Source organism: Limulus polyphemus, unplaced genomic scaffold (genome assembly GCF_000517525.1).
Source record: "Limulus polyphemus unplaced genomic scaffold, Limulus_polyphemus-2.1.2 Scaffold161, whole genome shotgun sequence".
In the NCBI taxonomy this organism is placed as follows: Eukaryota; Metazoa; Arthropoda; class Merostomata; order Xiphosura; family Limulidae; genus Limulus; species Limulus polyphemus.
The window spans coordinates 48,329-60,541 of NW_013665771.1; the positions used below are offsets into that span (position 1 = coordinate 48,329).

The following is a 12,213-nucleotide window of genomic DNA, read 5'->3' on the forward strand; positions in this document are numbered from 1 at the left end:
GTAAGTTATGATTTTTGGTTATTCAATTGTATATATATAAACCGAAAAAAAATTATTTTGTTTCATATCCTCCACGTGCAAAATTTTAAAAGGCTTGGCAACCTATGTCAAGCAGCAACTGAGTACAAAGGTTGTAACTAGAAAAGATAATTGTTTGTTATACTTCTTTATATACAGTTCTATGTTTTAAGAAAAATAAGTTTAAGTACTTATTTCTAATTAGTAATAATCTATATACATATGTAATGCATTATAACTGAAATGTGACTATTTTACAAAATACTAGTCTACTAAAATACAGCCAAGACAGGTCACTTTGTAAAGACTAAAGGTCAGTTTTATATTATTGGATATGGTAACATGAAAGCACATGTGCTGCATCATTGTAACTTCTGTATTGTTAGCTAGGCATGGCTGAAAGGTCAATATAATAAAAATAATAAATACATATAAATGTATAATGTTATGAGATTTAAGGTATCTAGTCTAAACGTATGTTTTCGTGTTATAATTTGTTGTCATTCTAGAACGAAAGAGGCATAATTTATATTTATTTCCTACTTTTTTTATGGTGGTTACAAGATTGGTCAAATCTACTGAACCTGTACAGTGAATGAAAATAACAAATAAAATATGAAAGTTTTTAAGAAACATTTAATAACTATCTTGACATTATAAAAATTTTGCATGTGAAATTTGAAGATTTTATAATTCATAAAAGTATTTTCAGTCTTAAAATAAAAATTAATTTGAATGTTGGATAGGCAACGTGTGAAAAGAAAAAAAAAAGACACAAGAAAAACATTGCTTAACAAACCTTAAGACATTATAAAATAAGTTGATATTTTGCATATGAAAGCATTGTAATGTTTACTGATAATCTGCCAAATTTCATTAGATATGCTTACTAATCAAAAAGTTGTAGCATGAAAACTATAACAAGCATAAAATAGTTACAAGGTTGGTCTCAGGGACTGAGCCCATACTGAAAGAGTTAAAGGTTATAGTATTGAATCTATAATGAGTACAAATGGTTACAAACTTGGTCAATTCGACTGACCCCAAGTTGTAGAGTTAAGAGATTATACATTTTTTTTTCTTACAAATATACTTCCATTAACTGTTTGACTACAACAGGACTGGGTACATTGCACCCAGTCCATAACCACCAAATTAACCATGAGAGTAAATGTACTATAACTTCTTGTAATGTACATGTATCTTCATGGACTTTTGCAGATTATCAGTAAATGTTACAAGACTTTTGTACACAAAATATCAGGTTTTATAATTAAGTATTAAGTTTTTTCAATTATTGCTTGTCAATTTTTACTTTTGGAATGCTGAGTATACAACATGCAAGGTAATTTTGATTTTAAGGTTAAAAATACTTTTCTTCATCTGAAAATTGTCAGATTTCATTTGTATAATATGTATAACCTCCTAAATAACTATCAGACGTTTTTTAAATAAAAACTTTATATTTTATCTCTTATTTTCTCTACTTTAATTCTATATGGGGTTAGTCAATTTGACTGACCTGGTAATCACCATAAAAAATTTGGAAATAGAAAACAATGGATCTCTACTACTTATGCAAAGCCTCATCAAATTTTGCATGAGGAGGGTGTGAAAAATAATTTCTGTAGGTTTTATATATGAATTTTGAAATAAAAAATTATAAATGTCTGTATCGATACCACAAAATTCCACTGGAATTTATCATTCTTCCTAACAAACTAAGTTGTATTTGGGTCTAAAAAAAATCTCATTTCCAATTAGCATATTGCCTTGATCACTACTCTTAAACTCTGCAATGGAAATGATGGCTTTACCCAAATGAATACTTTAGGAAGACTGACAGAATTATATAGTTCAAAATGAGTGCTTTTTATTGGTTATAAACATATGATTGAGAGAATTGGGTGTAGATAAACAACTATTTTCAAAAGAGGAAGAGGTGGGTGGTGAGCCAGTGTGGTGGATTTGCTAAATATAATGATATCTCAAGAAATAGAAAAAGTAGTCAGTTCTTATTTTATATTCTAACTTGTCAGTATTGGTTATTTGAGTTTCTTAGTCATTAAAAACTGTAGGCTTTACATTTTATGATGTCCTCAATAGAATCTGAGTAAATGCAGAAGATGTACCATATGACACACAAAAATCAATATTTAGCTATTTTTTAATACTTAATTTTGAACTAAGGTAATGTGTAATACAAAAAACTGAATTACAAACTACAGTTTCATTCCAAATGTGTGGGCAATATATTCATAAAATAGTAGTTTAATGAAATTTTGAATGCAAGTCTACAAAATGTAATGATGTGCTCTGATCCCAATTTGTATGGAAGGGGTTAAGCTGTTGAAATAGAAATGTAAAATAGATTTGCTTTGGAATTTAGAAAATTAAGAAAAAGACTATCCTACATTATATCATGAAGTATCTAGTATTTTCAAGACAGTTGCACTGAATATATACAGTTCATATCAGAGTAATGCAATGTATATTTAGCTCAGAAAACTGCATTTTTCTATCTTTTCTTACAGTTCATTAACAAATTTCCTTTATAGATATGACAAGAACACTTATTTTGTTGCAGTTTGTTATTGTTTGAAATCTCTAATATGACCAAGTCACTGAAATATTTTATGAGAATTGGTATTCATTATAAAGTACTCGCATGTCTCCTTTTCGAAGTTATTATTGAAGTTGAAGTGGGTCTAACTAAACATAACTAGTGATGTGGTTGTGTGGGAAAATTAATATAATTTTAATTTTGTCTAAAAGGGTATGAAAACTTATTTGGTAATACACATAATAATAGCATAGAAAGAAAGTGAATTATTTCTCTAAAACTTTATTGTATAATTGTGAGACTGTGTAGCATCAAAAAGCTTACCTTAACTGTTATGTATGGCTTAAAATATCTGACACAAAATTAAAGTTTTATATCCTTAAGATTTAAGGAGCAAATTAGTGTTTGATAAATTCATAAACCTTGTGTGAAAATCAAGTGTGTCTAGACTTTAGAAAGCTGTGTCATTTTGTGCAGGTTTGATCTATTTGTGATGCATGATTTAAAAATGTATTTGTACTTTGTAATTTCCAAATATTTACTTGTTTTTTCATCCATATTCGAAGTCTTGTGTTTCAGTAAGTTTTTTTATGTATCATTGGCTTCACTAGTTATACTTAATGTTAAAAGCTTAATTAATTATATTATTTAAAGCTTACTTTTACTGTATTATTTTGTTTAAATTTGTACAGTTCTTTTAAAATGAAAGTCTAGGTAGAGAAAACTGCTGGATTACAAATTTTTATGGACTGCATATGCCCTTAGAGCTATGAAAACCTGTGTTACCAGGGAGAATGCCATCCTGAGCTCAATGCACAGAAGAATTCCATAAAAATTTTAAATCTAAATCTGTACAATGGATCATACGGGTAAAAAATAAAAGAATGTAATACAATTTGTGAGTTACAGCTAAATACTAGGAATTTAATAATCTTTTTGATCCACAGGTAAGTATAAATTCCACTGAGTATAATGAAATACTTTTGGATTATAGATACTTTGTTAGTGGTTTGTGTTACAACCATTTCCAGTGTGGAACATCAGAATAGTTTAAAGATACTTTGATATTCACATTTCTATTGTACCTGCATATATTGATATGCTACACCTTTTTGTTTTATAGAATGTCATTACCTGAAAACTTTCATTGCTGTGTGTTGTGTGTGTGCCACTGAAACACGCATGTTATGATTTGTTTTTGTGAAAGTTATAAACATGCATGAATAAAAACATTATAATTGAATGTGGTGAACAGTTCTAAGGAAGATGAAAAGCTTATCATGCCTTAAGTTCGGTCTATCTTTGTAATATTCTGTTTATGCAACAAATTATTTTTATTTTTGTTAACTTAAAAGAGCTTTGTTTAAGTCAGTTTTTCCCAAACCTTTTCTTCAAGGTTCACCTGCAGCAACTAGAAAAAAAGAGGCATTCCACTAATTACAAAGTTAGAATAAATAATACACACAAAGAGCATAAAAGCACGCAATGGCAAATAAAGTGATTTTGTGTTTTCACAGTGGAATGGTTGTTATAATGCACTTTGCTGTAAATGTTTATTGTTTTTAAATGGCATAGAAAAGTAAAATTTGTTTCAGCGCACTGCCAGCTCACTTGTGATGTACTAGTGTGCTGTGGCTCACCTTTTGGGAAACACTGATTTAAGTTTATAATGTGAAATTAGCAAATGTTATTTTATAAAATAATGGACATTAGATAAAAAAGTTTCTTGTTGAGGTTAAGAACAATTATACATTTCATTTAACTCTTGCATAGATTGAGGAGAAAGCTAAATGTTTCATACCTAAGTAAGCAGCTTTTTGTGAATGTGGATATTTTATTGTATTTTTTTTTATAAGAACATATTTCAGAAAGTACGTACACATTTTAAAATATTTTTAAGTTTTTGTGTTTATTTTTCAACAGGGTAGGAAGTTCCTCAGCTTTCTCTTCCATTTGAATATCAAGTTCATTGAAACACTTCATAAGGCTATTAAAAAGCAACTTCCCAGCTGTTCTTTGTAAGTATACTCTTTAGTGTTGCTGTTCTTTTGTGATATTATAACTTAGATGTAGTGTACACGAGTCATAAAAATTATAGTTTTACATGTCTGTATATAAGATATATTAGAATCTTCATTGAAATTTAAGAAAAATAAAAGTGTTGTGTGTTATTAATTACTTGTGAAACTCAAGCTCAGATAAGTGATGTATACAGATTCTGGCCTATATGCTGTTCCTCTCTTGTTTTGATTTAGGTCATGAATATGGATTATCATATCTGTAAGAGTGGATTAGTGAATCATGCTACTGGTATTGTTGACATGCCATTGTATTGTGCTACTTATTACCCTGTTGTGAGACATTTGATAACAACTGAAAAGTTGTTGTCAGGTTATAATGGCAATCAGTATGTTGCATGTCAGTTTGTTTTATTTCTGAGGCAATGTCATGTCTCATTATTTAAGCTGGGATTTTGGGAAAATGTCAGATACGTGATAAGCTGTGGAATGTCACATGATAAGAGGAGCTGTGCCAGTTTTTACCCATGCACACACACTTGGATATTTAAGATAACTAGAACATTTGGTTTCTTAAACATTTTTATATCATTTTTAAATTACTAATGCTATCTAATTGCAGTAGAATCCAGAAATCCAATTAACCAATAATCATATATTTTCCTACTTCATCAATAGTAGCTCATACTTAATATATAATTGAGTATTATGTTACAAATCCATGCATATTCTATAGCCATGTAGGAGTTAGAATGATATTAACCTTATTAGCATAGTTTGAAAAAATGATTAGTGTCTGACAAATTACTATTCAAATCTGAAAATTCAGATGAAATTATAAGGATTTCAGTTTTTCTTGGTTAATTTCCATGGAAATATACAGATTGAAGTATTTTAATGATAAAAATTAAATTCAGACTTATGGTTAAAACATGATTGTGTAAGGTGTATGAATATTTGTAAGTTAAAAGTGAAAATCATAAATGTAATTGGTCAATATACGTAGTCTGTGGCATATGGTGCGAGTGATGAACAGCAGTATGGAAGCTCATTTCTGTGAAAAAGTGTATTGTTACGTGTTGTAAAGTATACACTTTCTATATGGGCTTGATAATTTTGACCAATTTTGTAACCATGTAACTGTTAAACTATACATATTATATCTTTTTATCCTTTCAGTTCAAGTAGGTCAAAGTGCACGTCATGACTTTTTACAGTTACATTCAAAACTTCGTTAAGCTACTTTATTAGCAATTGGCATCAAAACTTAGTTCATAAATCAAATTTCAATATTATATAAGTTTTAATTTCAAAAGAAAATATTTCAATAAATTCTCAATTTCCCCTTGTATGTGTGTCATGACATTTGTTCTCTCTGATTTGCCCATCCTCTATTTATTCTTCATCCCTATCTGACTCCTAAGTTCAATGTAAATTACTCATTATAGTATAGATATTAAAAAGGTATTGTCAAATTTTTATCGCCTTCAATCTTTGTTTACAGAGATATAAACAGACCCATCTGTCACATCCTTTCTTTCTTAGATTGCCAGTAATTTTCACTGATGTTTGCTGTTAAATTATTTATAAACAATAGAAAAACAAAGTTTTAATTTACCAAATGACCTATAGATTTTAGTTGTTTCACCTACAGGTTGAAAGTTGCTATTGCTGAACTCGCATTGATCAGTTAAGGGAGTTATTTTAAGGCACTTTTGCTTTAATTAAAAAGCCAGTTAAATTATAATAGTTATAGGACATTGTTTGCTTTGTGTGTGTTGTTATTTTTGTTCTAAGGTGCATAATTGAAATAAATAAAAATTATTTAATGTACTGATACCATCATTACAAAAAAAAGTAGTCTTAAGTTTCATTAGTAGACTGACAGCAAAAAAACAAGAGTCTAGATGTGAATACTAAAGTACTTGTTTTATATGTATATTTGTTAGCTATTGCTATAAAATTAATTAAAATATAAAAATTAAAAACTTAGGTTAGATTAATAAAACAATAAAAAATTTCTTCCCCGAAGTATACTCACTGTTAGGTTGTGCATTATGTCATTCAATGTGGTAACTTGAATCATGTGTTTGCCAAGTAATTTATAGCTTTTATCTCAGGAATATTAACTAATAAGGTACAGTTCAAAAGGAAATAAAGGAATCAAATTAAATAGAAACACGTGTACACTCTTACAAGCCTTAAGATATATATGGTAAATAATTGTAGTATTCTGTTACAATCTGGAGTCATTGTAGAAAGAAAAAACAGAGTAATTTTGATTTATTTCATATTTTTTGTAGTGGTTGCAAAGTCAGTCAAATCAACAGTTTTTATAGAGTTAGAGTAGAGAAAATAAAGTTTTAATGAAAAAATAAGTATTTGATATTTATTTCGGAGGTTTGAAAAGTTATGAAAATTTGAAAACTGTTAGGTGAAAAAAACTTTTTAATTTTAATGTGAAAATCATTTTGCATTTAAACTACTAAACACTGTTTCTGTATATTCACGGACAAATCTTTAGTAAAAATACTTAATCAAAAAATCTTATTTTTTATGTCAAAAAGACTTGTAATGTTTAATAAGGGTTGCAAGATTTGTGAAGGTACATGTACCATATAGAAAGTTATTTTCATGGTTACGTGGTGGTTTCAAGATTTGTCAGAATGACTGAGCCCACATTGAGAGTTAATGTAGTTGATGTATCTTCATGAAATGTGATGACCTTTTAGTAAACATTATAAGTCTTTTGTGCACAAAAGGATCAGAGTTTTTAAGTAAGTATTTTGTTTTTACTGAAGCTTTGTCTGTGAATTTATGAAGTCAGAGTATGACTATTCTGAGTGCAAGTTATTATAATTCATATGTTTCAATTAAGTAATTTATCTATTTTTCCATTAAGGAAATTTTTGTATTGTTGAAAATGATCAGACAGTTTTTGTTTTTCTCTATACTTGTGAATGTTTCAAATCATAACTGTACTTCAATGAATCAGAATAACTTGAGTGATAAAAGCAGTATGTAACTTACCCAAATCTCTAATCTTTGTATGTGCTAATAAAGTAAATTGTTGAATGCTTTTATAGGTGTACTTACTGCTTTACAGTCATTATAATGCTGAAGTTATTGAATGTTTTATGAAAGTATTTTGACTTGCAGACTACTGTGCTTTAGTAAAGAAGTGAAGGACAGGATATACAATATATGTTCTAGATTTTGAAGCTGATAATGTAATAGGCAGAGTTATGTTAGGAAATTCGTTCACAAGTACTGATACTTGAGTTAGTACATAACAGAGGTGTCTTTAAGCCTGATCAAAAAATTTTAAACTGTTGTCAATATTTCCTTATTAAAGTACTTTCCTTTGTAATGTGAAATTGCAAGTTAGTCCCATTTCAAAGTGCAGTATATTAAGGTAGCTTTTCACAAGAAAAAAATGTTTTTTCATTTGTTTTGTAACTGGCTAATTTTTCTAATACAACAGTAAGCTATACAATTTTTTGTCAGAAGAAATAAACCTGTTATTTCAAGTGTTATATCTGTGCTATTTCCAGGAACCAAGCAGAAATGTATGGAAAAGTGTATTTTCGAGCTTGGTTGAATTCAACAGGAACTTATAGAGAGGTATTTGTGTTTTTATCACCTTTAGAAATAGCATTAATTTGTTGAAGAATCAGTTTTTGAAGGAACACAAACATATATACAGACTGAAAGTTATAAAACAAAATTTTAATGATGTGTCATTAAATTTTGTTGAAACTGAACATCAAAAATGTTAACACAACAAAGTCACACTTTATACTTGTAATGATCAAATACATTATTAGTAACTTTCATTAACAGAAATGTAATAGTCAAAAGTAAACATGGTAATTCCTAATACATGCATATTCTACAATCATAACTCAACCTTGCATATCATGTGAGAGTAATGTTAAACCACCGTAAACTAGGTTTTGAAGAATTGGTTCTTAAAGGGACACAAGCGTTAAAAGTGACATATATATAAAGTAAATATAATTTACAAATTATTTTGATATTTCATTAAATATGAGGCTAAAAAAATATTACTACAAGCCCGAATTTAACTGTCAAAAGTAATTTTTTTATATATTGCAGGATTTATTGTAATAAAGAGTGAGTTGCATTTTAAATTTTGTGCATAGAGGTTTCTTAATAAAGATCTACCATTTTTACTTGAGATGTGTCATTCTGCTGTGTAAACTGTGTTTTGTGAAAATGTGATTCATTTTGGAATGTTAATTTATTGCATAATATAAAGAAAGAGTAAAGGGTATGAGACAATTTTTCCACTATCATATGATTTACAGAATTACTAAATACATTTTTTATTAAAGAGCATCTGAGTAACTTAACAAATGATATACATTACTGACACAAAATTTGAAAAATCTTTTTTGTGACTTTGTTCATAGAAAAAAATTAAGCTATGGTTATATTATTTATTATTATTTTTTTTTAATTTATAGAAATTAGAACAGTTCTGTATACAAGACTTTATGTTTTATGCTGTCCATGTTCCAAGGAACATCAGGAAATCTTTGGCTCCACTTCTGAGAAGAGTACGAACTAGAATTCTTTCTTATTATTATTTAATTTTATTAGCAAAAAAGAAAATCTTTGCTTTACTTACTTTCTAACCCTTAAATTATAAGGGAGTAAAGATTCAGTTTATGAATGATTTTTATGAAATTATAACCTGCAAATAAAGATTTTAAACAGGCAAGGTATTGGAATGAAAAATCACTTTGATTATTGCAAAATATTCTTCACAGTACATTATTTAGTGGTTACATTGTGATAGTAAATTCATCTGTAATTAGTCAAAAAAGTGAAGTTTAAAGAATTATTGAGTTTCTGTGCTTTACGTTGTACCCAAAGTTTATCAACCCTACTTTTTGTATGACAACTTTTGGGTATACATATCTGGTTTATCATAACTTATAAAATTAAGGAAATACTTGGAACATATTCAGAATTTTTAACTTGACTTCAGCCAAAAATTGTTAAACTTAAACAAAAAAAAAAAGGCAAATAGTGCAAGTTGTAGGTAGGTTACAATATTTTTTCTATTTAACTAGCAAAATCTATTTTTGTAGTAATATATTTCTTGAATGTTATCCTTGATTGTGGTTTAACTCTGAAAACTGAAAAGGAGTTTTTATTTTACATTTCCTATTTTAATATTTTTGTTGTTTCTTTCCCATATTTTAATGCAGACAATTGATGTTTGCAAGGCAGTTACATTGTAATAATTAGAAATTGGTTTGTCTGAGGCAGAAGTTTATTTCCTGCTATTGCTGTCAAACACTGTTGGTAATTTTTTCTTTGTATTTTAACGTGTGTGTGTGTATTCTTTGCTCATCAAAAGTGCAATAAGATGTGTAAGGGTGCATTTTAATTCAACACAAAGTCTAGGATCTCTGATGGTATAAAAATCAGACATAAAAAGGCTTTAAAGTGTTGATCTTATTTAAAAGAAATTCACTGTTCTATCTCAAAATATTTGTGTTACTAACTTTTGCTTTTAGAATTATTTAAATATTGTCTTTTAGTTGCTGAACTGTTTTCATCATCAAAAACAACAACGTTCAGTAGCAACCATGCTGTTAAATCTCTATGATCCTATTATCTGGAGGTCTCTGAAAGTAAGTGTAATAAAATAAATTTCCTTATCTAAAAATTTGGTATTCTTGAGATATCAAAGATTTTAATTTATAAGAAACATGCTAATAATGCTATTAGTTTAGGACATTAAATAATTGTTTGTTTTTTTTGCATTTTATATTTTCTGTTTAGATAGCAAAAAATGTAGTAATAAATATAATTTTTGGCTGCATTTTTGTTACAAAAATAAAAGTTTCATAACCTAAAAAACTTAATGAGAATAGAAGATATTTGTACATTATTCCTTTGTAGTCAGTTGTATGATGTTCTTCAGCTATATTTGTAAAAATGTGTCAAGATAAATGTTGATGAGCTAATCTAAGTATTATTTTAACAATGCCTTTTTTTGACCAATAAAAAAATTGAAAAACTTTAGAAACATAGTCCAGACTTTGCTAACTGCAGGAAGAAAATGTTTTTGAAAATAAACATCTGATAAAAAGGAACTGGGATGAAAAAAATTAGTGATTGAGAGGAGAAATTTACTTTTTTGCTCTTTATTGACATTAGTTGTAACCAACATAACTGGAATTATAAAACAGAATCAAATAATATGTATACAATTTCAGTCTGAAGTTGTATATTTTTTGGTAAAAATACAAGGTGTACCATAAGTAAATCTACTTATGAACTGATGGTTTATTTAGTCAGGTGTTTAGTACAAAATATAACGTGTAACACTACAACTACAAAAAAGTGAACGAAGAAGTTTTGTGTTTTTTACCAGACATTTTCTTTTCTTAATTCATGTGTTTAAAGTGTTTGCCTTCCTGATATACACATAGTAGTGCTCTTTCCTGTGCTCTGCCATACCTTCAGCACTAAAAATTCTTTGCTCTGTGGTAAGTCTATAAGCCATTTCAGCAGTCACCAAATGCAACCATCAACAGGTTCCAAGAAACAGGAATTAAGCAACTGTAATAAGAAATTAATGAGCTGAAAAATCCGTTGGCAAAATTAATTCAGGCCCACCTGTACATTAAAAAAATCCAAGGAAATAGAATTACTGATTTCTTATGGTATTAAAATATAACTAATTTTACTACATACTTTATTTTTGTTCTGATTTTATAACTAATGATATCATCCTAGTTCAGTTTCAACAATTTCTCACTGTATGCTGTGCAGTTTTAGTTAACTCTCTCACTACAGGCTTAGTCTCAGGGACTGACCTTGTAACCATTCTGTGCTTTTTATAGTTTTCATACTAGAACTTTTAATACAGTATGCGTATCTTCAAGAAATCCTTCTGAATATCAGTAAACATTACAAGGCTTTTGTATACAAAATATTAGATTTTTTTTATTAAGTTTTAAGATTTTTTTACATAATGATTTGCTCATGCATTTTTTCTTCTCAAATGTTGACTATCAAACATGCAAAGTAATCTGAATTTTAAGATTTGAAATACTTTTATACATCAGAAAATTGTCACATTTCACATGCAAAATCTTTATAACCTTCAGATAATTATCAAAAATTTTTTTTAGAGAATCATCTTTATTTCTTATCTGTTATTTTCACTATTGTTTCTCTGTATGGGTTTAGTCGATTTGACAGACCTCGTAACCACCATAAAAAGATTAGGAAATAAATATAAATTATACTTTTTTCTTCTAAAATGACTTCAAATTATAACACAAAACCACAAATATTTAGCCTAACTAGCTTAAATCTCATAACATTATCTATCTATATATATTTATTATTTTTATTTTATTGACATTTCAGCCATGTCTGATTAACATTACAGAAGTTGCAATGATGAAGCGTATGTGCACTCATATTACCATGTCCAGTAGTATAAAACTAGCCTTTACAAAGTGACCTGTCATGGCTTTGTTCTTATGGACTAGTATTTTGTAAAAAAAGTCACATTTTGGTTATAGTATATTACATATGTGTGTGTGTGTGTGTGTGTGTGTG

General features: G+C 28.2%; 1 protein-coding gene across 1 annotated transcript in view; it reads left to right on the forward strand.

Annotated features, from left to right (window-relative positions):
* LOC106476917 (condensin-2 complex subunit G2-like) overlaps nucleotides 1-12,213 on the forward strand; it is a 59,476-nt gene that overhangs the window by 13,384 nt on the left and 33,879 nt on the right. The window contains exons 7-10 of the mRNA XM_022381407.1: nucleotides 4,505-4,599; nucleotides 8,154-8,223; nucleotides 9,090-9,182; nucleotides 10,176-10,268. Coding sequence (XP_022237115.1) covers nucleotides 4,505-4,599; nucleotides 8,154-8,223; nucleotides 9,090-9,182; nucleotides 10,176-10,268 — 351 coding nt within the window. The remainder of the gene's footprint in view (nucleotides 1-4,504; nucleotides 4,600-8,153; nucleotides 8,224-9,089; nucleotides 9,183-10,175; nucleotides 10,269-12,213) is intronic.